Raw genomic sequence first — 27,580 nt, 5'->3', positions numbered from 1 at the left:
TCAGGTCTCCTTCAACAGCAAAGAGGCATCAGTGGCACCAGGTGTGTGCTCAGGTTTTCCCATCTGCTGCTGGCAGCCTTGCATACCCAGAGGTGTATGGCCTATGGGGGTGGTCGCTGTCCTTCCTTGAGCTCAGCCCTCAGCGCCAGCTCATCCCCCACAGATGCCCCAAGCTGCAGAGAGGCCTGGCCCCAGCCGAAACTGGCTCCAATGCTGCTTCATTCCCGTTAATGCAATTACAGCAGATTAATATGGGTGAGTAGATGTGAAAGACAAACGCACCTCGCTGTTCCCGTGCCGCCCGCATTTATTAATTAGAGCCTTGCCCTTTTCAGAAACCAGCTGCTCTCCTGACCCCCCACTCTAAACCTTCCCTGCCTTGAAATTATAAATAGGTGAAACTTCCCTGCATCTCTCAGGGGTAGGCAAGTATTTCTGAGCCCAGAAAAACGGCCAGGAAATGATGGCAGTCTGCTCCAAGCCTTCCCAACCTGTCACTGTCACCTGGACATGCTCCCCACAGAGGCACAGCCTCCCAGCAGTTATGAAGGGCCGCTGCCACCTCCCTGTGCATCACCTGTTGCAATCTTACTTTTTTAATCTTTCTCCATACACATGCATTTTTATTATATTGAAGACATTTTAAATACTTCTGAAGCTTGCTTTTGCTGGACTGCCACCTCTGTAAACCAAAGCCGCTCCTCAGTTTACAGCCTGTCATGATTTAAAATGTATTTAATTGCTCAGGTTCAGCCCATTTCTCAGCATCCTGTAACAGAAATGATGGGAATACTGCCCGTAGCTGTGTGCATATGGCCCAGTAAGAGGCACATCTCTCTCTCTGCACCCCACGCATGGTACCCCAGCTTTTAGTTTCCATCCATTCTCCACTTGGGACTGCTCTGGCAGCCCCATCTGCCCGCTGTGCCCTGCTGGCTTTGTTCACTTTCCCCATGCCCTCACCACCTGCGCTGCCCCCTTCAACCCTGCAATGCCACTCACTCACTCACATCCTGCTCTGCAGCTCTGCCAGGAATCTCAGTGCTTCCTGTTTATTTTCCATACCTCTGGCACGGTTTCTGAAAGAAATAAAACCAAATCTGTTTATCTTTTCTAAATCCCTCTGCCGATAAGGGTATTAGTGGTCTTATTTACTAATGGGAAAGCACAGCAACATGGGACAGGAAGGGAACATTTCCTAAAGCGGATCACTGACATGAGATAGAAGCACTGTTGGCCACAGGTGGCATTCAGGGGCATGAGATGGAGTGGCCCTGAAAACCACTGCAGGCTGTCTGACAGCAGGAGTAGGGAGAGCCGGCTTCAGCCCTGAGCGGCAACCGGGATGTGTGCATACTGTTGAGAGCCCTTTGCTGTGAGCAGTCTCTGGCTCCTTCTGGAAGAAGGGTGACTGAGACTGCTCCTCAGGAGAACCAGGCTGCCCCCAGAACAGGGCAGGGAAGCTGCGAAAGTAAGAGAGAGAAGGCAAAACACAGAGCAGCACACCACCCTACAACAGGAAGCACTGCAAAAACGCACGTGTCTCCCACCCTCCCACATGCAGGGCGCAGATGCGTGGGTTCCCTCAAGCAACAGAGCCAGGACAGAGCAGTGAGGCATTGCCCAGCAGAGCAAACGCTGCAGGGATGAGAAGAGGACAAGACCACATCCTGCTGAGCTGCACCTTGCAGCAGGGCAGCGAGTGACCCTCCCTGCACGCACGGGCTTAGAGAGCTGACAGTGCTGGGAAAAGTGCTGCGAAGGTGTGCAGAAGCCTGTGGCAAATCTGGGAGAGACCTTCCTCACTCTCTGCGTTGTTCCCAAAGGAGATGGTCCAAGGCTTTTGGCAGGGGTTTGGGTTGCTGAAGGCAGCTGCACGCAGCGGGCTCTGTCTGGGAGCCCCACGCACTGCAATACGGGGCAGAAGAGCTGGCCAGCTCCTCTCCCGGTGCCATGAGCAGGGCATGGAGCGCGAGCACAGTGCGGCCGGGGGGCACCTGCCTGCTCACGGTAATTGAAGCAGAACCAACCCCAGCAGCAAGCCCGCAACGCGGAAAGCACGGCGCTTTGCGAGAACTCGGGCTTCCTAAAAAGCACCGTGCCCTCTGTGAACTGTAAAGGACCAACGGGACGTGACACCCTCACGCCTTACTGCACGGCTGGCGCTCCACTTCCCCGGGTGGAGGGGGAGGGAGGAGGGGGGTCAGCCAGCCCCCAGAAAGCCCCCAAAGCGCCCCAAAGACCCCAATCACCGCCACGACACCAGCGTGGGGAGGGCTGCTGCTGCAGGCGGGCATGGGGACACCGCGGAGGCATTTTAGGTGGCACCTCTTACTTGTAGGGAGAATGGTGGGGCGGTTGCCCTCCGGTGGGGCTCTCCCACAGAGACGGGCGTGGATGTCAGTCGGGGGCGCGGGGCTCAGCAGCAGCCCTGCGGGGTGCCCGCACGTGAGTTGAGGGCACAGGGCTTTTCTCTGGAGGAAACGGGGGGCGGGAGGGAAGGGGATTTACTGCTGATTTATGGGGAAGAGGGAAAAAGAAGAAAAAAAGGGGGTAAGGGGAAGAAAGAAAAAGAAAAAAAAGAAAAAGAAAGAAAAAAAAAAAGCAGCAAAAGGCGTTTCAAAAAACAGTGCAGAGCGGCTCCACGGCGGCGGCGCTTGGCGGGCGGGGGCCGGGGGCGCTCGGGCTGCGCGGGGTCGGGGCGCGGGGGTGCGGCGCGGGGCGGTGCGGAGCGCGGGGCGGGCGCCGACGTCAGGGCGCCGCGTGCATATTGATGCGGGGGCCCGGCCGCTTTCGTCAAGGAGCAGAAGGAAGCAAGATGGCGGCCCTGTAGGAGCGGGGAGCGCGGCGCCCGGCTGTGCGTGCTGGATGTCGGCAAGGCTGAGGGACGCGGCGGAGGTCAGAGCGGCACCCCCGCCGCCGGCGGCTCTCGCCGGTTGCCCCGCGGCTCCCCAGAGAAGGGCGGGGGGGGCGGCGGGGGTCGCGCCGCGCGCCTGCGGGTGGGTGGGCGCCGCGGCCCCCCAACATGGCTGACGGCTGACAGAAGCGGCGGGGCCCCCCACTCCGCCCCGCCGGGCCCCGGCTTCGGCCCGCCGCGCCGTCCCCGCCTTTTGTGTGAGCGGGGGGCGCGGGGCGACGCTGCCCCCGGGGGTTCGGCGCGGCTCGGGCGCTGCGGGCTGCCGGCGGGGGGGCGTCGGGGCCGGCTTTGTGCCGCTCCTCGGCCCCGGCGGACACAAAGGCGGGCGCAGCCCCGCGGGGACGAGAAGAGGAGGGGGGAGCGGGGCCGGGGGGGCGGCGGAGGGCAGGGGAAACGAAACCGGGGCCGGGGGCGAGAGGAGCGTGTGAGTGTGCGTGTGTGTGCGTGAGCGCGTGAGGCTGGCCGCCGGGCCTTCCCTTTTTTTCTTTCCCTTTTCTGTTTTTTTTGGGGGGTTTTTTTTTCCTCTTTTCCTTTTTTTTCTTCCTCCGTGCAACCTCCACGCGCGGGGCCGTGACCCCTCCTTCAGCCCTTCCACCGGCGGGTGACAGCGCGGTGCCCCGCGGCCGCCTTCGCAGCGGCGCCCGGGATTGGGGCACAGCCGCTCGCCCCACTGCGGGGCGGTTTCCCTTTCGGGAGGGTGATGCGAGAGGCAGCGTGCCGCACCGCGCCGCTCACACGCGCTTGTTTCCACGCACGCGGGCGGCGGTGAGAGCGGCGCCGCGCCGCGCTCCCCGTGGCGCTCGTAACGCGGCACTGAGGACTTTCGGAGCGGCGGAGAGGCTGCCCCGGTAAAAGCGGGTCACCGGGGTCGTTTGCCGTCTGACGAGGCCGTGCCGCTCGCGTGCTGACGGCAGGCTGCGACGGGGCTGCGCGTATCCTCAGCGGCGGCCGCTTTCCCCGCGGCTGTGAGGTACGCGCGGGACGGGACGCGCTCGGGGTGGCCGCGGGCGTCCGGTCGGGAGAGCCCTGCGCTCTGGGGCTGTAAATCATCTTTCCTTATCTCCGGGAGCCGGGGCGATTTGCCTAAGCGGTGCGTGCTGGCCGCCTTAGCTCCCGTCCTTCGGGCTGCCCCCGCTTTTCCCAAACGTCTCGCGTTCTTGGTGTGCGCGTGTTGGGTTTCTAGGGGCTTTTCTTTTCCTCGTTGCCTCAAAACCTGCCTCCTCTCTCCACTCCACGTCAAGGTAAGCCTGTGCTGTTTATATACAGTTCACCATTTGCGCGTGATGACTAAGAGCAGTCGTGCAACAGGTTTTGATAGACTGTGGTGCAGAACACTGCCTCTTTCAGCTCTTTCCCTCTCAGACAGGCGGCACCGAGCTGTGCTGCCTTCCAGCGCCTCCCAGGCTCTGGTTCTCTGGTGCTGAGTCCTTGGTGCCTTTCTAAAGACTCAAATAAAACTCCATACAAAACATCAATGCTATTTTGCTACATCTGTGTTAAAGACAGTTTTGTGCATTTCTCACTCTGCTCAAAAGTTGTGTTGTTTGCGTTGTGCTTGTTTCTGTTTTGTCCCCAAAATGCTGCTAAATCCAGCAAGGCAAGGGCTCCTGTTGCTGTTAGCACTAAAAATGAATATAGGTGTCTTGCAATTCTTCCTGTAGAAAAAGCCCTTTGGAACCAATGTAAATAAATCACTGTGGGGCATTATTCTGACTCCTTTCCTTAGTGCTGTGGAAAGCACAGTGTGAGCCCTACCAGTACATCCAGGAGGGATGTAAATCTGGTGTTGGGAAGAGAAGAAAGGGAGGGCAAAGATGTAAAAAGTTGAGTGTTGAGTACTGGGACTAAGCTGCTGCTCACCAAAATGAAGAACTCAGAAGTCACATTTCATAGGGAATAGTTCTGTATTGTTCTGGGGAGTGATGCTGAGAAGCTTTGCAAGTGCTTCCAGGGACCCCAGAAACCGGTCTAGCTTTGCCTGATGAGAATGGGTTAACAAGTACCCAAAAGAAGAAAAGGTTGAACAGGGGGCACTGGGGCTCCTGAGTTTGCTGAGCTATCACTGCTGGTGGTAAGGTTTTTAACTGGGGCTTTGGCATCACTGGTTCCTGGCTGTTTGCCAGGGAGACTGGGATTGTTTTGATGCAGAGTGCATGGTCGTAGACTTTGGTGTGTCAACGCTGTTTAAAGAACACAAACAGTGTGCCCACTGAGGAGCTGTATTATGACAGACAGACTTCCAAGGTCTCGTGCTGGCACCAGCACTGCGTTGGGTAACAGAAGTGGGAGGCTGTCAATGTTTGGGTTTCTGCACGCAGAGTCAGGAGGCTCTCTGGCTGCTGCCGGCACCAGGAGGGACCATTCTTTTATCCCGCGTGTTTCAGATGTTCTGGGATCCGGTGTCCCATACAGTTCTTTTCTAGGTTAGCAATGGCCAAGTGGCTCTGAAGGAAAAACCACATGCTTTGAAACAAATCTGCTGTTTGTATGTTGAAAAAATTGTGGAGTTTGGGTTGCAGTGATGTTACCGACCCAGCAGAGTGCTTCTTACAGAGCATGGCTGAGCTTTAAATCACCTGCTCCGTTTCGTTTTGACTTGTAGGTATTGGGCTCCTGTAGAAACAAGAGATGGTGGTTTTTGTGTTGTCTGCTTTTCATGGTGGAATTTCAAAGGAGCTGTCAGACCTGGCTTATCAGGGTGAGCCTCCTGCCTCACTCGTGGAGCACCGCACAGGAGCTGGAAGCGTGGTAGCAGCCTTTGTGAGCCAGCTTCACAACTGGAGCCTGAGCGCGGTGGGACAAAGTTGCCAAGTTTCAAGTAGAGTTGGTGGTTATCTTGGAAACAGTGCTGGGGAACACAACCACAAATGATTTTGCCAAATAATATACAGTATTTGTTTAGTCCAGCTCTCAGATTGCTGCTCAGGCAGTCAGCCAGCAGCAGTGAGCATTGTGACATCACTTTGAAAGGCAGCGTGCTGGTTCTGAAATGGAGTGGGATGTACTATGATTCATGTTTTATTTTTTTTTAAAAGCTGTAGTCTGAATAGAGATAAAGCATGCGACTGCATCATGGCTGAGAGCCAAAAAGGGAATTATGAATCAATCACACTTGCAGCATTTTTCCCATCTCATTCTCCGTAAGGCAGTGAGTGCCTTCTTACTCATGTAATGATATTCTGTAGGAAATGTATCCTTTTAAACACTGAACAAGTAACTAGTAACAAGTTGCCACAGTTCAAGCTGGTATGCTTTCAGATCGTCACTGATTGCGTGTGCAATTTGCATAGCTTGTCCCTATATCCTAGGCAATAAAGTGTTAGAAATGGAAAGTACCATGAGTAATCATCTCAGTCACCCATTGAAAGGAAATCACTTCTGCCTTCCCTGAGGGCACACAAGCCTCTTAAAAATGGAGAGGAAAAAAACAACCACCCATTTCTCAAGGAATTGCTCAGTGTGTGGAGGCGGAGATGGAGGGGTTAAGGAATAAAACGGTGAAGCTCCAGCATCAGCTGGACTAATCCCAAGGACAGCTGATGACTGACCTGAAAAGTTGTTTGGATTAGAGTACTGGGAGTATGTCTCGTGCTATGTAGCATGGGCTGACAGAAGGTAGAGAAAACCAAGGCTGGATGCATAGGAATAGCTAGCAGCTAACTTCATCCACATCTTTTGCAGTGCTCATGAAACAAAGCAACAAAAATGTCCTGCCTGGTAAGCATCAGAAAGCACTACTAGTTGTTGATACTAAAGGATTGTAAATCTGGTGGCACCAGAAAGAGTTGCTGTGCTTTGAAAAACAGGTTAACAATTAAAAGACTTAAAGATTTGAATTGCTGGCTGTCTTTTCATGGATGCTTGTTCATCTCTGTCAAACACCTTCTAAAAAGCTGAATCATCTCGGCAACCCAAAGAGAATTCAGGCTCTCCTTCAAAGCCTGAGTTTCTGGGGGGTGGGGGTGTGCCAAGTTGGAGTGTTGTTGCCTTATAGCATACATACGATGAGAAACTCCAATAGGATTATTCTCACAAATAAATAAAGGCTTGTAGCATTGAGGCTAATTCTTGTTGCGTTTGTGCCTCTAGAAACAAGCAACAAGCCAACCTTGTCTAAAAATAAATAAAATACATGCAGCATTTCTATTGCAGTCTGTAGAAGAACAGACTTATCTTATACTTGAACCAAACAAGACAGGATGGAAATGCTGAGTTTTCCTAACCAAGTAAAGCATGGCTTTTAAGATAGTTTCTCCCGCTACTAGTATATAAAAGGTCTGTTTCTTCAGAAATGTATCTAAATGCTGAAACAAGTAAGAATTCCATGATGAGGTAAAGACTAGTGCTTCCACAATCCGTATGATTCCACTTGCCAGAGAAACTTTCCAAGCTTTGCTATCGAGATGGAACTATGAAAAAGCCTCTATGGCTCTGGATGAGAATCTGATTTTTGTTTGTTTTCTTTTTCTTAGTTGTAGAAAAAGAAATGAAAAGGGAAACTGACTTCATAGAAAGCATGTTGTATTAAGAAAAGTGTTTGTGTTCCTCCCAGATGAGGGAGCAAAGCAGTGAGTTAACATAACCAAGAGTAACTCGATAACCACAAGGTACCCATTGGAAACCCCTTCCACAGGCACAGGGCAGTACCCCGGGCATTTTCTAGTTAATTATGATGATGCAATTTAAGCAACATGAAATACCCTCATGTGTTTTATAGCATCACTTCTGACCTCTAACGTATTCCAACAACTTCTGCATTCTTCACTTTTCATGAGCTACACTATCTTGAATTTTACATTTTGATGACTAAAACGTAAGCAATTCTTCTGCTTAATCTCCCCTCTAATAACGCATGAAGAGCCCAAGCTCTGTCTTCCAAGTATCCTGGCACAAGCTGCTCCAAGTCCTGTCACGTTGGGGAAGGATTTGGCGCCAGTGCAGTGACGCTGCAGCGTACCCAGTGGGTAGGTGCTGAGGTCGGCGATGGCTCCACGCGGCCGTGCGCACGTGGCTGAGTGTTTACAAACAGTGTCCCAGCATCCTGGGCAGCTGCCCTGACGCAGCCCGGAGTTCTAGGAACATCCCCGCTCCTCATGGGAGCAAGGGGAAGAAATCCAGCGTGCGGAGCTTAAGAAAACATCATAGCTGGCTTTTTTTTTTGGCTGGGCTTGCTGCCTCTGTGTTCCGTTCTAGGTTGTTGGCTCCCTTCTCCAATGCCCCCGTTTTCCCCTGCACTTGAACACGCTGGAATGGGCTGACCCAGAGTACCAGACATGGTTAAGGGAACTGTTAGAAAGGTTTCAAATGATTCCTCTCCCTTCCCTTTTCAGAAGCTTATGAGGAATCCATCCCCAAAAGCTCACAGGACAAACAGGTCTTAGCGGTACATGAGTCCCACTGTAAGTTGTTAATCCATTTTTTCATTAATTAGGCATGACTCCCTGCCTGCTCAAATAGTAGCACTTTTTTTTTTTTTTCCCTCTTGAAAAAAATGAATAAGAAATCGTGAATGCTACTAATTTTACAAGTAAAAGCAAATAGCTGAAAGTCTTTATTACTTAATGAGATGTGTTGACACAAAGAGGTGTCGCTATTACAAAAGCCAATACCACTGCAAGGCAAGTTTGAGATCTCCATTAGACATAAGAAGCTCAGTGGAGATTTCGGCACTTGCTCAACCAAAAGAATCATGCCACCAATCTGCTGGGATGTTTTTGTTTTAAAGTGTTGGTAATTATCGGGGCTGTCTTGCAAGACGGCTTCAGGAAGCACAGACAAAAATGCATCTAATTGTCCAGAAGCATCCAGCTGGCAATATTCCTGGTACCATCTCCTGTGGCCCTAGCCAAAGCTGTCTGACAGGTTCTGATTGGAGACTATTCACACCTGTGCCATGTGCACTGTGTCACATCCTGTGCACGTTTTTCACACTGACTTGTGCAGGTTTGCAGCGAGCGCTTGGGAGGGCATATAGAGTACATCACTCCCTTTGCAAAACGTATCCCAAGAGCTGTTTCTTTTCCGTACAGATAGGTTGGTACAAGCCATCTCTTCCTTATTCTGAATTTGTCTACATGTCATGGCATTCACTATCATACAACAGAGTTTGAAGGCCAGTGCACTTGTGACACATGTGACTTTTGACATTAGTTGTATGTTTGCACAAGTTGCTTCATTTCACACAAGCGTTGATTATGATCAGCGTATTTTGTTACTACGCTCCACTGGTTTCTTTCTGTTCAGTCCTCTTCTTTGCTGGGCACAATGGTTTGTGTCACATCCAGGATGTGCTTTTATTTCACCAAGCTCTTCACCTTCTTTTGTTTTCTTCTCTGACTTTTTTGACCCACACTTGCCATTACTCTTGCAGCCACTGTGCTAGCAGAAGGCAGCGAGCCAAAATAGAGAACAGATAAGAGAATATATGGAAAAGGCATTTCTGAGTTTGCATTACTTGTTCCTCCTCTTGCCACTTTTAGTGCTGCTACAGGGATCAAAGGGCAAACATTACCCCTGTTCCTGATGTTGACTCTGGAGTTTTGCCCTCAACTTCAGTGTCCTTTAATCACCTCCCTCCCTATTCGTTCCTTTGCACTATACACAAGTGTTCACACAGCACTCACCCTTGTGCTCCTGATACTTGTTTCATTTTTTTTTTGTTTGTTCTCTTGGTGTTCCTTCACTTGTGTCTGAAGTCACGTACTTTGCAGTTATCTAGTTTTTATGCTTGTCAAAGGACATACAACTCTTTCTGTTCTTATGTAAGCAGAAAGGAGAAAAGAACAACTGCATATTTCCTCCTGTGCAAAAGCAGCATTACTGACCTGGTAAAACAAGGAGATTGAGCTGCTGCAGGAAAGTTGGAGTTGCCAAAATCACTAAAGTTCACACATATGAAAGATTTCCATGAAGCTTAAAGTGAATGTATGGCTTAATAAAAAGAGTGCAGTTCACCCTGGAAAGAGAACATATGAAAGCTGGAGGAAAGGCTGGATTTAACCCCTCTGTATCTCCTGGCGGACATTTTGGAGAGAAAAAAAATCAGTGCTAGTGAGTCCACATTTCACACAGTCAATTTGCAGGAGCAACTGAAAACACTGAGCAAAGAGGGCAGTGCACTCTTGGTATTTATAAACATGAAAAATGCACAAAAGAGAAAAATGGTCTTTCAGCTTTTCACTGTTTTTGTGTCACTCTCCGTTCTTTCCATGGAGCATTTATGCCTTTTTAAAAAGTCTAGACCTGAGCTTTTCCGCTTCTGCGTAGTTCTTATTGCACAGAAGAACCTTTTGAAGGTGCGAGAAAGAAGTGGGAAGAATAAGAACTCTGCTGATGCATTTCCTTTCTCTCCATTATTACATGTAGTGCCTGAGAAGTGGAAGAGGTTAGGTAGAGGAAACTACATCTTCTTATGCAATTTTCCACTGTGTTTGTGTTGTGCAGTTGACAGTATGTTAGGTACTGGTGGCTTTTTTCTTCCCCCACCCCCAGTGTTGTCAGCTGACTTGTGATCCTGTGAACTGATGGCAGCCCCTGTGCTTTGCAGAGCTGTAACAGTTGCCCTATGCAGATACAGTGGCAGGAGTATCTCTCTGCACTGTAGCAACTACAAAAAAAGTCTGGGGGTACTATGCACCCTTTTGGTGGTAAGGGGAAGGAATTGGATGGGAAAGTGTATATAGAGATGGATTTATTTATTTATTAGTGTTTAAAAATAAACGTTTCCAAAGCATTTGAAAGTTAACACGTTTCCTAGAAAATACATACCCTAACTGATGGGGTGAAAAGAAGTTCTGCTTCTGGAAGGGTGAATGTGTAACTACCTACTGAACAGCTGTTTTTTCTTGAAGCAACTGCTACTGGCTGCTTGGAGGTGCTTTGTTGAGCAAGCTGCAGCATGAGTTGCATTTGGGATGGCAAATCTGATGCTTCAAAATACAGGGAGAGCGGATAGAGTGAAATTAATTATTGTGCATTAGGAGGCACCTCATATCCCGGCCACAAAACAGCGTCCCACTGCACTCAGGGCTGTACAAACATAAGCAGCAAAAGGGAACAAAAGTGGCTTAACTTGATGAAGGAGGCAGCGACAGAAAAAGGAAGCCTGGCAGTGCATGAGGGCCAGAATGTCAGGATGTCAGAATGTCATTTGTTTATAAAGCAAAGCAGAAGCAGACAGCTGCCTTCCAAAAACCTAAATATTTGCAGTAAATAAAGCTAAGCTGCTATTGTTACCTGCTCTGTGCGTGAATATGAAGAGAAGTCCCTAACCTAGCACTGCAGCAGTCTTTTCGCTGGGGTAATATTAATGAGAAGGCAAAACATGCACGAAGAAAGTGTGTAAAATTAATAAGCAACAACTGAGAGCCAAAGCTCACAAAACGTGGTACAAACTCTGCTGGAGCCATTCATTTCAGTACTTTAGAAGAAAACCTAAAAGACATACAGGAAAGCTGTGGTGTAGCTGGGAAGTGAACCGGTATCTCCTATGCCCCAGTGCTCTACCCATGATACCCTCCTTCCTGCTCATTCAGAGCTTTACAGATAGTTTTCTCTGCTTACTAAGATAACAGAAGTATCAATTCTAAGAAACAGAAACTCGAATCAGAAACAAGCGGCTTTTCACTTTCTTCAGAATCTGTTTTTCAGTAACATTTTCTGTTAATTGACAACACATCCAGTTTTTTAGTTTTGGTGTTTTTCTTCTGTTGTTGTTGGTTTGTTTGTTTGTTTTGCTGGCCAGGCCTCAGAACTTTAAAGCAGCAGCATTTGTCCTGCACAACCCAGCAAATTGTACCTTGAGAACTTCATTCATCTCCTCAGGAAAGAGGACTGCTTTTGTGCAGTGCTTTGTCCCGTGAAACCCCTGACTGAAGTGAGAAAGGGTGCAGAGAAGGGTGTTAGCAGCCTCACTGGTGCTGCAGATGCTTCCATGCACTTCCAAACAAACAAGCAGAATCTCACAATGAGCTAATTTATAATTAAAAATAGTATGTTGCATCGGTTAATTGCAGTGTGTGGGATGGAGTTGTGTAAAGCCATTTCAGTAAGTAGGTACTCCAGTAACTCCCATTAACCTTTAATACCCTTGATCCTCCTATTCATTCAGGCAGGATTTCCCACAGTCTGCAAACTGTCCTATATGCCAGCCCCAACCTACCACACGAGTCCTGTTTTGATCTGCTTTATCAACTAATGGCTCGTCAGGGTTCATGAAACCTCACACTGACATCATACTTGGTAGAGGAGCTCAAAGAAGAATTAAAAAAAAAAACAAAACACAAATGTAATTTGCTGCCAGAAAGCCTCTCTGCACAGACCTGCATTGGTGACACAACCCTAGGAGCATTTGGAACTTTCCATGCAGCAGCCTTGAATTGAAGATGGTAAATTGTAATGCTGTCCTTTGGTCATTGGGAATTCTTTGCCGTGAGCAGCCAAAGCTCAAGCTCCCCATTTTGGTCCATAGCACACTGAGCCAGGAGCCTGCCCCGGAGAATTTCAGTGCCTTCAGAGACTCATGATATGAGCCATGATGAAGTGCTTTTGGAAATAAAATCTGATGGGTAATTTAGCTCGGCAGCATTCCCTTGGATGCAGGCAGAAGCAGTTGACCATGAAGTACAGATTTTCCCCACCGTGTTTACAGATCCAGCCGTGTAGCACGCCACCCCACAGAAAGATGGGGAGTTAGCACTGGGGGTTGCCTGCTCACTCCCCCAGTTCTCTCTCATCCTCCGGCAGTTTTGAGGTTTGTCAGCCGGGTCCCACGTGGCTCACGCACGTGGTGGCGGTGTTTACAAACACTGTGACAGGCTGGAGGGTGCCACACGGCTGGGCCTCACTGCCTCACTGCCGTGGCGCACCGTGTGCCAACCCATTTCTCGCCTGCAGCAGCGACAGCAAAATGCAGCTCTGATGGAGGCCACTGGTGCCTTTGGGTTTGCTCATTTTACGTTTAAGTCTGATGCCTTAGAGCAAGGTTGTCCACAGTGAGTCAAAAATAGAAACTTTATTGCTCGATAGAGTAGTAGCGCTGGAGAGCGCTAGCTAGACGCACATGCAACAGTGAGGAAGGTACTTTTCTGCTTTCCAGAAACGTTGCTCAGGAATTGGGTAACACTTACAGTAGGGCAGAGTTTCAGAAAGGAAATGAATGAGTGCCGTTTCTTCTTCCACTTAACGAGCCTGGGACCCCTTTCCCTCCAGACTGAAGGGACAAGTCTTGACAAAATGCAAGGTGCTCAGAGCAGCCGGTGTTTGAACCCACAGTTGCAGTATCCTTAGGAGAGGACTGCTTGGTTTTGCTTTGTTTTTGCAGGCCAATGGCATTCAGCAAGAAAGAGGTTTGGACAGCTGTGCGTTGCGGTATTAAATGGCCTCCCATAGCTGGGTCACACAGAGACAAAGCATGCTTATTTCCAGGCTCAGCTGAAATGTATTGACTTACTTTTTGCTTCTCTCCTCATGTGTTCAGAGTTCAAGGACTCATGTATCTACTGTACCTTGAGTTCAGATAACCAGATAGAACACACAGAGAGAAACAAACAGAAAAGCCTGTTCTCTTCAAAGATAGACATTTTTCCACACCGGTTCCCCTGTTGTGTTTCAGGGCGTGCACTATTTGTTCTTCCCCTTTTGTTTCGCTCCCTCCCGGCCCCCTTTGCAGTGCTGTACACTTGCCCGCTCGCAGCCGCCGCTGCCTTGCCGGCCTGAGAAGTGCAAACTCAGCAGGGACTGGTAACACTTTAACTCTTTGTCCTATTCTCAGCTCTCCCAGCAAAGGTCAAAGCAAACAAGACTTACAGCTGCGCTTGAAACAGAACGGTAGAGGAGGGAGGGACATCTGCCACAGGCTGTTCCCCCTCCTGTCTGGTTCTACTCCAAGCACGTGAAGTGTGCGGCCAGGGAGAGATGAAACTTTCCGTAGCCCTTGGGAATTGTATCTGCTAATTTCTCCCGAAGAGGAAATGAAAGACTCATGACTTTTGTTTGTGCTGGCCATATCTGGCTTTGTGCAACCTCTGCTGATAAACAGGAATAATTTAGGACTTACTTCCCCAAATGCCTGAAACACGGTCTTAGTTTCATTGGTGCAAAGCCAGCAAAAAGCTATTACAGACACGACGTCTCGGTTATCTGTCCTTGAAGTCATTTCAGAAACATTGGCAACGTGCCCCTATACAATTCTCTTCCCTAACAGCCATAGTTTTGCATTGTGTTGAGGGACCACGCCGGTCCCTCAGTTTCACTGCGGGCAGAAATGAGTTTTGTTTGCCGTGAGAATGTTTCAAAGCCCTGCCATTTGCTCACCGCCAAGCAAAGGAACGTGCCTTGACAGCACCAACACTAGCGCAGGCCCACCTGTGCCACACACAGGGAGAAGGTTCCCGCTATGCCCTCCTGCCAACCCACCAGCCCATCCCACGTGGCCGCGAGGGCAGCGTGCCGGTCAGCGAGTTGGCGCAAGAGAGTTGGCGCAAGTCGGCTCAGCGACATCTATCCGGCGCCAAGGTTTGCCTCTCCGCCTGGCGCCCTGGCCGGTTTTGATGCTTCGCCACGTGCTGACGCACGTGGTTTCAGTGTTTACAAACATGACCCCAGAAGTCTTACGGCGTGAGGAAAGAGCCAGCAAATGCCGCATGGCCTGCGTGAGGCTGACCCGGCCTGCTGGCGCCAGCAGCGAGCAGCAAGGTGTGTGTACCGAGCACAGCCTCTGCACACACGCCACACACACAGACGATTTTGCTTCCAAATTGTTTTTAAATATCATTGCCACCATGAGAGAAGTTTCCGCCATAAACTAAAAATAGTTACTATTAGCTAGCAGGAGCAAGCAAGTGATTCAGAGACTCGAGGATAGAAGCGACTGTGTTCTTCGGCACCGTAAGTTTGTTTCTTTGCCGAACTGACTCAGAAAGTAATTTCAGTGGTAAGGAAGTGCAAAACTGGCTTACTTTGGCTAAAATAAAAGAACACTGCTCGAACGTTTGTTCCTGATTGACAGTTCCACTTCTATTCCTTTATTAACACTTGCACTCAGGCACTAATGAATGCTTTGCAGTTGGGAATCGATTGTCTGTTTAGGAAAAAGGTGGCTTAGTAGTTTCAAGTGACACACTTTCTACAAAATGTAAATGCCACTGCAAGGCTGACTTGATTTTTGGCACAGGCCTTGAAAGAGAAATGCATAGCTGAAATGTCCCTCTAGCAAACCAGGCATTACACTCCACTGCCAGATGTCCTCATTTCTTTTCCGTATGTACTTTCTTAAACACTGCCAGATATATTGCTTATTAAAAAATAAAATCGATTTGTCTTTTCCTTATCCTTGATGTTCTTCAAAGAAGTTTGTATTATACTCCCAATTAGTTTATAACAGTTTTTTTCTAGAAGTTAGCAATTTATCGTAAAATGGAAGTATGTAGTCAGACAATTTGTTGTTGACAGGCTCCAGTGCTCTTGAAGTTCTTTCAGAAAAACATGTATGTGGAGAAAGACAGGCTATACAACTGTAAATGGTTGCCAAAGGTAAACACAGCTTTCTTGAAAAAAGCTACTAAACTAGCAAAAATAACCCGTGTTTATTAATAAATAACTTCCGATTTTTACTTTTGGAATCAAACAACTTACTCCCAGCTTTACAAAAGCCTACTAAATGCTGAAGGGTTGTTTGGTTTTTTTCTTCCCAGACAGAATGGTTGACCTTTCTGAGGTAGAAAGATAGTAGAAAGATCATAGTTCTATTTTATACTTGTTACTACGATACATTTTGGTGTTTGTAAATATCGTAATGGCAGAGCCCTTAGGAAAGACACACTATGAGCTTCTTGGTGCTCTTCTCCAATATGCTTCAATGCCGTCACTGAATGCAGCTTCTGCAAGTATAAAGCCAGCCCAGAGTCTTCACCTTTTCCATCCATACCCATAGCAGCTCTGCATTAGTCATCAAAGCCACTGCAGATATTTTTTGTTATTTAGACAACATAAAGCAAAGAGGCCAAAGCATGCCCGCTCTGGGCTGGTCACTAGCTCCTTTCATGCACTCCAGTAGCTCTCACCAGTGCAGGTGAAGTGCTCTACAGCCCTGGCCCTGGCTCAGCACTTGCTTTTTCCCATCTCCTAGCTAGCTGAATGTTGCATTCAGCATGTGAGCAAATGCATTTCTGCCAGTTATTGATGACTTTTCTCTGCTAAACTTCTGAATGATCATTATGATGTTCATTACAGCATGTACAATGGATCTAGAAATATACATGGAAGTACTGAAAACAGGTCACTGGCGTGTTACTATTTTAAGAGTTCTTTGTTGCTTATTTTCTGCCTGAGGAAAGAAAATCCACCTTACAATGAATCTGTATGAGTATGGGCAGTCTCAGAGAAAGGAGACCCAGCCTCCTCAGTAAAACCTCTAAATATGTATAGGTTTTTTCTGGGTACATCATAGTACATCTTCTGGAGTCTTTCTCCAGAAGTCCTGAAGCATTTTTCAAGATGTTCTGAATCAGAAAGCATAGAGGTTTACAGGGACTAGTTTATTAATATTTGTGGTGGCTGTGGGCTTTATCAGAACATTTGACTTCACCAGGGGGAGAGCTATACGGATACACAAATGATGCATCTAGCGCATCTTTGACTCAAAGAGCCTTCTTGCTATTGCCATTAATGATATTTTCTTAAATTATAAAACCCTCTTTCAATGAAGAAAATATAATGAAAGAAATGCTGCTTACGATGAAGATTATTTTATTCAGTACTTTCAAGTTGGACACAGGGGTAAAAGAATACTGTAAAATTTGCCATTGTATGCTACAGGGTAAGTAACCACCACTGTGTCAGTTTAGATGAGTATCTCAAAATAAATACAGACTCTGTCATGAGTTTGTCCTCTAGGTAAAAAAGTAATGGAAATCTTGTTTAACAAGTTCAGCAAAAGGCACACCTAAAATTTAATTATGCCTTCAGATGCATAGGTGCAATTCTTAGTAAAGAGTTTTGCCCAGCTGCCAGGGAACAGTCTCAGGACTGTAATTTTTCTTCTATGTAGAGCATTCACTGATCGATAATCATGTCAGTCCATAGTTATGGGAAGAGAATTCCTCAGTGAAACAAACAACTACTACCAGCCACAGCTTCCTCTGCCGTGGGTGTGTATGAGAGATTCTTGCCCATATTATAACTTTCTGCCAAGCTCCTCTTCCCTATTACCAGCAAAGCCAGTCTACCAAAAACGAAGAGAACATGGAAAAGAGATGAAAGAACACCTGTGGTATTTACTGCAGGGGTTTTCCATTAATATCTCTTACTGGGATGGGAGCTGGGAATCTTGGATGGGATCTGAATTACTCTATCAAAATTTGCAGCACCAGATGGAGCAAAAGGAGGACTCCTTGACCTAGGAGGGCAGAAAGGGACCACATTTTCCCTCTGTTTCCTTTACTAGTTGTTTTCTCAGCCACACAGAGTTCCTTAGCAGACCAACAGCTTATTATTTTTGCACATGCAGAGGAGAATACACAGGACATCTGTTAGCCAATACATTAAGTTATGTTAACAACTGCCTGTAGCATTTGAAGGCAAGGTAGGAACATCAACAAACCTGCAGAGTATCTGCTCAGCACAAACCACAGGCACAAAATGCTTTCCAGAACTGCTTAAAAACAACAACAACAACAAAAAAACCATCCCAAAAGGTGTATGAAATAGCCAAGGAAAAGGCCATTTAATCCTTCTCCTTTCCCCCAAGCCAGATGAATTGTAAATCTCTGGCTTTTGATAAATACTTGGACAATTTCAACTTGAAGACCTCTACTAGCAGAGATCCTTTATTATTCCAAGTCTCCTTTTTTTGATCAACTTTCTTCTTTCTGGACAGACACAACATTCCAGCTGAGGCTGTGCCAAGGCTGAGAAGACAAGTAACTTTATGCCTGACAAAGGCACAGAAATGGGACCATAGTCCAGACAAAAATTGTCTTTTTTCTCAGAAGTCTTTGACGTCAGCTGTCCAGCTTGATATCCACTGTAACTCCCAGAACAGCTACCCAGGTAGTTTCTGACTCAGTGTCTGCACTCACCACTGTTCCTGCCTCTTGAGATACTGCCCCTGAATTAACAACACATGAAACCCCAGAACTTCAGAAAAGGGATTACCTTGTGACAGCAGATAAACTCTGTCATCAAGTAGGAGGAAATGAACACAGGATGAATTGCAAAATGTGCATTATGCACTTTTGACTCACTAGGCTGTACATTTCTTGAGCAAAGACCACGTCTTCATTACCTTCATTGCTGCTATTTCATGCATAGCAAAGAGCTCTCTCGCAGAAGACTATCTAACTCCCTCCTGCGGACTTAAAATGAAGAAGCTGGCCAGTGATAAGACTCATGATAAAGGGGTAACACTGTATACGCTGGAAGCCAAACCAATGGGTTGTTTTGTTACACTGCTCTAAGAGGGTCCCAGCCTTTATCAGGCATTAGGTGGTCAGATGCACTCTTGTCTTCCAGCAACCTCTTTTTCTCATCCTTTTCAGTTCAGTTTATGCCATACCCATAGCGTTACTTCAGGGTCATTCCTACCCCTTTTATCTTTCTCCTTCAGTCCTTGTGACATCAAACACCTTCATGGGCATTGTATCTTTGCCACAGACTGATAGATTGTCTTGATGGATATATTACTTCAACCAAACCTCCTCCCCTGAATTCTCTCATTAAGACCAAATCCTTCCAATGATAGCTTTACTTGTTCATATTGTTTATTCTTAGTTGGGAATTGGAGTTGGCCTCGATGATATTTATGGATCCCTTCCAGATTGGGCTATTCTGTGATTCTATGATCTAGGCAGTACTGAGAGCAGCTGAATGCTTACACTACAGGGCACCAGTAAAGAGAGATGGGAAAAACAGATGATTTTACATTAAGCTGATGGTTCTTAATCATAGTGTTAGGTATGGTTTCATTATGCTATACTGAATGGAGATAGAAGCGTATTTTGGAGAACCTGAGCACTAGAAAAGATTTTTTTCTTTTGCTCAAGTGCCAGAGGTCTGTGGTTTTGCAATGGACAGATCTGGATTCTCCTCTTTTTGGTCCAGTGAAACTTTCAGATGAAACTGGCACATTCTGCACGTTCTCATGCATCACTGCTTTGATTACAAGAGCCTGCTCTGGGTACGGGCCTCAACATGGGCAGCAGGGAACTAGGGAGGAGCAAGTGGAGCCCAGCAAAAATAACATGAGGGTGATCTCTGGGTGCCATGCACGAGCAGCAAGAGAGCTAGCAGAGCTTTCCCTTCAGCTGTGCTGTTACATTTTGAAGGAAGAGAGTATTTGGAGAAGTAAAAACTGACATTTTTCAAACTAGTGAAAGGAAGCAAGTATGATCTAGTGTGCACAATCCAAGGACCCTGCTGTTGCTGATTCAGGTTCCTCTGAAGTGGCAGGCATTTCGATGAATTAGGGCAGCATCTAGGCTCTCACTCCTAGGCACGCTTTGGGAGCTGTGAGCTGCAGGTGATAGAACCCTTTACCATTCATACCTTCCTCCAAGCATCTGTCCTTTAGAGACAACAATAAAACAGTGCTTGCTCCAGTGTGGTGCCTCTCAGCTGCTGCTGGCTATTCCCCTCTGTGCTCCTTCCTCTAAAGACTTCGCCACAGCACTTGGGAGAGTACTGCTGCCAAAGCAGGGCAACGAAACTCTGTTATTAGGGTGAGCATGCTCAAAATGACCACCTACCCCAACAAGCTGTTTTCTTCAGTTGTTGGTTTTTGCAGCACCCAGAAAGTTGTAGTTTGTGCCACCAGCAGCTAGTGCGGTCACTTAAACAGTTATTTCTAAAGCAGTGGCACAAACTGTTAAATTATCTAAAGCAAGCAAACCAGTGTTGTGTTTTTTTTCAAAGATTAGATAGAAGGAACAGGAAAAAGCTCTCTCCTGTCATTCTCTTCTTTTGTTTCTTGTTTTAATGTTTAATGAATATGTGATATTGTTTTAAGCTAGTCCTGATGGTCTTGTGAAGTTAATATTTAAAGCAGATGGCTGCAGTGCTTTAATAAGACGGTTGCTATAGAAACACAGTGCTGGGAAAGCAATAGTTTCTGTAGCACGTGGTCTCACTGAACATTTTAAAAGCTCTCAATTTCCATGTAGCAGGCCCAAAGAGGACTAACCAAGAAATGGAAAAGGAAGACAGTATGCCTGCATGGAGTATTTACTTCAGCTGGGTGCCTCTTAGAGCTAGCTGGACGGCTGACATTTTTGTGGCTTGCTAAAGAGCTGTTTGAAACAACAAGAAACATGAGAAGAGAGATAAGCAAAAATATTGATGGGGGAGGACTGTGGGCAGGAGACAGATCATTGCAGTTATCTCTCCTTTGGAAGGTGAATTGGACACAGACATTAACACAAACGAATTTAGAAGCACAAAACACCCACCAACAGTTCGCCAAAATACCCAAATATTTACTTTGCAATCCTCATGCTTTTTGTTTACTTCATCCTTGCATATGTAACCTTGCCTACCAACAATGTTGCAGCCTAAAACATGGAGGACTCATCCTGTACTTTCAGGATTTTGTTTCTTCATTGCTGCTTCTGGTTTTCTTTATTCTGCCAAAACTGTTTGAAACCAGAAAGTACCTAAATTCCTCTCTGTGTGCTGAAGAATCTTATGGGCTGTGATACAGACTTTAGAAATCTTTTAAAAAATGTTGATTTCATATATAGCTATGAATTTTCACTAGAGCAGGATATTTGGGAGGGAAAATGGCAGTCTTTGGGAAGGGATACTGCTTCTTCAGTGCAGAAGTGGACAGGAAAGTGTTGCCTCATGTGATCGTGGCTTTCCCTCAAGAAAAGTTAAGTAGTTTTCAGAAGTTGAGTGCATACACAGAGATACTGGTTGTAGAACCATGAAGCAAGGAAAGTGGCAAAGCAGTCATGAAAAGAAAAAAAAAAAAAGAAAAGTAAAAATACCATGGAAACATTGTAATCTGATGTAAAGATAGCGCTTGTGAGAAATAGCCATCCTTTAATAAAATCTGGCATCTTGTTGGTCTTGTGGTATAGCCAGCAATGGTGCTGACCTGGACTAGGTTCAGAGGGAACTGGAGACAGCTTGGTTATTTTCTTTGTTTCATCCTTTCTCTTTTTTCTTTCTGTTCTCCTAAACTCAGCAAATGTTTGTGCTTGTGTGGTTTTTGCTTCCCTCTGCACTTTAAAGCATCTTCTCTAACTTCACCTAATCTGGGTGGAAGGAAGGATGGGGAAGCAAGGAAGAAAGAAAAAAGAAGAAAAAGAAAAAAGCTGTGATAAGCACTCCAGTAATGGGGTTTTCCTCTATCCTGAGACTTAATTTGTTTCATCAGTACCTGTTTTTCTATGGTCATATCTGATTCCTCTATGGGCTTTTCCTGTGACTTAAAACTTTAGGAGGAGGAAAACCACATATGATCTAAAATACATCTCACTTTTCTACTTTGTCACCACAGTCCTCACCACCATCATCCTCTACACATAGCCAAAGTGCACCTTGCCTACTTTGTGCCCTCTTTTAATGTCCTTCCTTGGCAATGTTCAAACATTACTCTTCACTCCCCCTCACAGGGCTTGGTTGTGTTTTCCTCTCTTCCACTGAATAGCACTGCTTTGCAGGGGAGGCTGAACAAGCTGAGAAACTGGAGGGGTGTTTCCTGCCCTGCTTTTCATATCCTCTGCTTTGGTTTGGGATCACCGATAGTGCAGCAGTAGGGCTACAGACAAGTACTCTGATATCAAGCCCTTAGGTAATTCTTCAGTACAACATTCATGCTCCATGGATGAAGCAGCTCAACCTCAGACCTAATCCACATGCACTTACACTAAACACAGGCACAGAGCACAATAACAGACATAGTATCTCTGCCTCTATTTTCATAACAAGAATATTTTTAGGCATGACAGATATTATGAAGGAACTCTGCCCAGCTGCATTCAGGATGGATGTGGCATGCTATTTTAGGTTATTACATAGCAGTTCTCAAAAAAGAAAGTTTCATAGCAGGCGGCCAAATGTTGGCAGGGAAACCATTCCCTAGGCCACTGGGAGGAGGACCACGAGGGGAGCGGGTGATCCGGTGGCTTCACGTGGATATAGCATCAGTGGCCTCAGGAGGGCTTCCCCCATCCTGGAGCACCTGCTGCCAGACCCCGTGGCTGCTGCCCTGGGTAGGATTGCAGTCCCTGCTCTGAAAAGCATCTTGTCTTTTTCTCTCCCTTAACTGTAAACCTGATCAGGAGCATTTTTTCCACAGTGATGAGTTGATCTCACATACAGTTCCCTTGACTTCAGGGCAATCACATGCGGTTTGAACCGTGTCTGTGTAAGCAGCTCACAGTGTAGCCTTTTGAGGAGGAACAGATAACAGTAAGGGGAATCAAAAGCACATCACATTTCAGAGTCTGCTAGAAGGAAGCCCCTTGCACAGCTGAGGCCTGAAGACATTCCTGCAGTTCACAAGCAGCAGATGAATAATCATTGTCCTGCATAATTTGTTAATTGGTTGTAAACGCAAGTACTGGTGGAGGTGCAAACCTCAGGACCTGACTGGGTGAGACAATGTACTGTGGAGAAAATCCTTGCACCTTTGAGCTTCAAATACTGCTTTTGTGGTAAATACAAGAGACAGAAGAGGCACAGAGCTCTGTGTAGAAAGGTAACAAAACAAAAATAATCAGACTTAGCATGGCTTGCAGTTGTAACACACTGCCACTTGTCTGCTGTGTATGGGCTTATCACTCACTCTCACAAAAGCTGCAAGAAGTCCAATGATTGTAACCCCTGGGAGCACCAGTGTGTTGATTATCTCATAATGTTCTGCATGAGTGCCACGGAGCTGGAAACATTTGACGTTGGTGCAGTCATAACTAAACGTGATCCCATCGCAGTCAGCAGAGCTGTTTGTGGGATGAGCTCATCCCCTGTATGAGTAAGGGGCTCGTCACCCAGCCAGTAGCTGCTGTGGGAAACCTCTGTGGGCTAAGCTGAAAGCTGTTAAGAAGTGGTGGCATTTAAATGGCAGACACGGCAGTTCAAGAACACGGGGAATGAGAAACTCTGCTTCTAACATTTCCTGGCACATGACAATTTTGATAAGGGGATTACTCTAAACAAAATTCTCAGTCTCGAGTGCGTTCATTGCTTTAATTAGACCTAGCGTAGATGGAAATTTACAGTCTGCTTAAGCTTCTATTTAAATCTCTCTGCTGTTCCCTTTGCACACCTGTCTGAAATAAAGTTTGAGTGGAAAGAATAACCTCGTGGTACTCTTTCAGCTTCACTCTACCGGAGAGGTGCCTGTGTCTGGGTAAGCTGCTGGTATTTAGTATTTAGGACAATTTTTCTACTAGATGAGTGGCATCTGTGTGTCAAGCATGCCTTTGCGCGGGTGTAGTGGGCAGCCAAAGTAAGGGGCTATGTGAAAGCGCTGTAACCTCAGGAGCATGAAGACCATCCACTAACTAAGTTCCTTGAAGTTGCCATGATAATGTGCTACTGGTATATAATCCTGTGTCAGCTTTGTCTGCAAATTACATTTTCTCACATAGAAATACGCCACTGACTCTCTTGAAAACCACATATTTGAATGCTACAAGCTTTGAATGCTACTTCTGATAGGCAGGACCTGCCCTTGTAGTGAAAGTGTGAATATTGACTCCTTAACACAATTTCACATTGACTGCTAGTGTGGTTCATCACTTTGTCTAATCTTGAAAAACCCATATGCAATGGGGCTGGAGCTTTTAAACAAAGCTCCACCCTGCAGGGGTGAAATGAAAGGCCTGAGGTGGCAGCGGGCAGCTGGAGGAGCAGGGGGGGCTGTGTGACTGCACCACCACATCCCTGACTGAAGCAAGGGACTGCAGCCCACTGCTGCTGTCCTACATTGCAGGCAATGTGTACATGCTGACACTCCTTTTGTACATAAACTCCAAAAAAACCTTCTCACAAGAAGATGTAACCACATTAGAAGTCTCTTGAATCATACAAAAAAAAAAAAAAAAAAAAAGAAAACGAAATAAAAGAGCACACTCCTTAACCACCCCCACCACACTCCCTAAAAGCAGTGCTTTTTATGACTTAATTGTAAGCCCACAGGAGTGAATGAAGTAGATCTGCTTTCAGTGATCTTGGAGTCAAATCACTAAGTTTGATTAAGCAAGAGCTGCCTAAGCATACAGATATGACTTAGTTGGAAAGCTTTCTTTACAATCACATCAGAATTATACCTTCAGTGAGGAAAGCAAGCCCACCAAATTTCTGGATCAGTGTTTCTGATGATTTGTGTTCTATCAGCAAGCTGCCTTGGGTGCTGAGCGATAATCTCTTTTTCTCTGCTTGCTGACTTACCTTCCCCCTTCCTTTCCCCTTGTTTACTCTGTTCTTTTCCTATCAATACATGCCGCAGTACTGTACGTGCAGTTACATTACTGTTTATCTGATGGAGCTGAAAGCCTAGATCTTTCTCTATAACTTCTATGAGCCAAACTTTAAAAGCCTCTCCCTCTCCTCCCCCTCCCAGATCCCTTCAGGGGAGAAGCAATATGAACAAGAATACGCACAGATCTCTTGAGAATACAAATTATGTTCTGAACAGAAAGTTGGCTCATGCATGTCAATTACTTGTTATAAAGAATAAAACGTTCACCTATATTTAACCTTTAGAGGGAATGGAAAAAATAAAGTTATTGCTTTTTCTGTGCTATTTACTAAAGTGGCAACTGGCAGGAAGAACTGCAGAGGGAAAAAAAAGTTGCTTGGGAGGATTGTGGGAGAGTAATTCCAAGCAGGCAGCGAGGGAGAAAGTCTCACAGCGAAAGACAAAATTGATTTGTTGCCAGGGTGTGCAGCATGGGAAAAAGAGACATGCTCAGCAGTGGTGCTTAATTGTCCTTTTTATCCTCAGTGCACTTTTTGTAGCTAGGCAGAAAAAAAACCCAACCCAGTCCTGAGTCAACTAATGCAAATGTGCAAATACAGAGGAGTTTCAGCCTGCCTGTCCCAATGGCCACTTCAGCTCCTTTCTTATATGTGTTAACAAAATACCTGTAGTTTGGGTCACTAGGACATGGGCCATGGATTATTTGTTTCAGGAAGGCTTGTTTCTTGTACATCTGTTAGTTAATGTATTTTTAAAAATTCTTTTGTTTCATTTGAGGTTGTGTGTATTTGCTTACTGCAAACTTCTGCACTCTCCTGAGGGTTCTCGGTGTCTTCAGGAGAAGATTATATTGGCCTGTAGTAGCACAGCTGTAAATCTGCCACTCTAATTAGATAGAATTAGCATACTCAGTGACTTCAACATCTAGCAAGGTAATAATTAGGAGGAGACAGGGAATAAGAAATTGGTCAGTAATAAAAGCGTCATGTGCAAGGTAGTGAAATGCGGTGCCAAAAGAAATCAGATGAACAGACTTTTTTGTGGAGATGCATAAATGTGAGAACCCAAGCTTAACTTCTTTTTTTGCCCACTGCTCTTGAAAAACTGGACCCTATGCAGTCCTCCCCTCTGATCAAGTCAGTCTAGCTCCAGAGCACCAGGGACAGCAGGCAGTTCTTCACACCATTGTGCTGTCCTGCTATCCTGTAGACTCCCTCAAATGTAACTATTTAGAAATCCACTGCATTTTACCTAAAGTAAACCTCTTAGGGTATGCTATAAGCAAAAAGTGGGTTTTTTTTTCTTTCTTTTAATCTTTTTTTTTTTTTAATACACACAGCAGAATTATTATTTGCATAGACCTCTCTGGCTTCTGTGTACAGGTGTGGATTAATACCAGGAGCCAAATGCTTATCTGTGCATGGCACCTATCCACATGGGAAGCTGCCACGACAGTTGTTCAGCACCCAGGTGCTGGTCTGGTGATGTGCATGTGGCTCAGGAGGCACAAGAGGCAGCTTGGCCCCGAACTTGCGCAGACACACTGCTGAGAGCGGGAATGGTGGCTGTAATACTATCTGTGGTAGCTGTCAGGTGATGGGGATGTGGCTGGTGCTGCTTGGGTCTTAATACTGCTCTTGATTCCTGGCCACCCTCCAGAGGGGAACACAGAGCACTTGGTGCAGCCATCCAGCCAGACCCCCAGGGTATCGAGGGAGGCAGGCACTGCTGTAAGTCATTCCTGGTTTGTTTGGGGAGGGAGGTGTTAAACGAGGGCATTTCCTTCTTCGGGAAATGGGTACTTGCAATAGAAAGTTATTTTTAGTCCCTCTGCTTCAGGAGCTGATACACAGAGCCCTGACCTGCCTGCTGATAACACATTACCTCATTTGCAGCTCTGCTGCTGACGCGCACTCGCTGTGTCCTTGCCTGAACCTGGCAGGCCCCGTGTGGTGCGGTTGTCACAGCATTGTTTGAAGAATGGAACTGCGGCAATGAGGTTGCTACCTGCTCCAAGCAACACAGGAATCCAAGCAAACCCAGCGCAAATGTATCTTAGCCGTAGCAGGTTCATGTCTATGTTGGGCCAGAACTATCTGGAACCGTAGCCTTGTGCAGCATGGAAAAACCTTATTGCACTACTGCCATCGCTCAGGCCTCAAGCCCAAACTCTACAGATGTAAATCGGCACTGCTCTGCTGAAATCAGTGGAGCTACTCCATCCACAGCAGTGCGACATCTGCCCTCGGCTGCTCTGTCTCTTGCAAAACCACCAGACGTTCTGGCCAGAGCAAACAGGCTATCTCCGGCACGCCGCTTGCTTCCTTAGAAAGCTGGGCGCGGACGGCCAACAGGCTGCCTCCCTCTTGCACCAGTGCCAGCGGCTGCCTGTGCGGCACCGGGCCCATCCGTACACGGGCCGGCCGCTCCCCTCGGCGCTGCCCGGCTGCCTTTCCATGAATTGGCGCAGGGCCGCACGGCCGCGTGCTGATGGGCTAGAAGCCTCCCGCCGGGACCGCGCGTCACCCCGTGGCACGCTCAACATCCCTTGGCCTGCGGCCCACGGTCTGCAATTCCGAGTCAACACTCAGACGAGGCTCGTCACCCAGCTGACAGCATAGTGACCTTACTCTGTGACACAGATTTGGTTCCACGGGTCACAGGGAAGGTATCGGATAAGCCATTAGATCATTTTGAATGGGAATTTGTGCTAGTGATTAGAAATTAGCTCGGTGAGTGACATCATCCTAACCTCTTCTCCCGGGTCACCTGTATTTTCGGTCATGTCGTCACCAAAGACCTTTACATTGTCACATCTGTCACTGTTACTGTTAGTTCACACCACAGTAGTCTAGAATAGGTAATCCACAGAAAGCCAAATCTTATACTTTTGTTTGTGACATGGCGTTAAAAGAAAGGAAGCAGAAAGTCTTGCTTCTCCACAGTCTCCTTTCTTGGCTATATAAACTTTGTTTCACCTCTTGCTTGCTCTGTTCACTTTCTATAAGCTGTAAAGCGTCACTGCTTTATTTCGGAACTTGCTTTTGTAAGCTTTTTCTTCCACTGTGTCCATAACCTCTTTTTTCATATCTAACCTTCCCCACTGCACATTCTTGCTCATCTTTTCCTGCCCTCCTTAGAGATCCTTCCTTTCATCTTACTCCTTTTTCCCCATGGCCAAAGAAGACCAGACATTTGATATCTCTAATCTAATCAAGCACTGCATCTGTATCTGGACA

General features: G+C 46.8%; 1 protein-coding gene across 1 annotated transcript in view; it reads left to right on the top strand.

Moving 5' to 3' along the window:
• The first annotated feature begins 2,812 nt into the window (after nt 1–2,812).
• Nucleotides 2,813–27,580, top strand: part of TET2 (tet methylcytosine dioxygenase 2) — a 69,926-nt gene continuing 45,158 nt past the window's right edge. Inside the window, exon 1 of the mRNA XM_042870953.1 lies at nt 2,813–2,898. Within this exon, the coding sequence (XP_042726887.1) occupies nt 2,869–2,898 (30 nt within the window). The 5' untranslated portion in view covers nt 2,813–2,868. The remainder of the gene's footprint in view (nt 2,899–27,580) is intronic.

Source organism: Lagopus leucura, unplaced genomic scaffold (genome assembly GCF_019238085.1).
Source record: "Lagopus leucura isolate 7727_CA_CO unplaced genomic scaffold, USGS_WTPT01 Super-Scaffold_100004, whole genome shotgun sequence".
Taxonomy (NCBI): Eukaryota; Metazoa; Chordata; class Aves; order Galliformes; family Phasianidae; genus Lagopus; species Lagopus leucura.
This window is presented reverse-complemented; position numbering and strand designations above follow the sequence as displayed.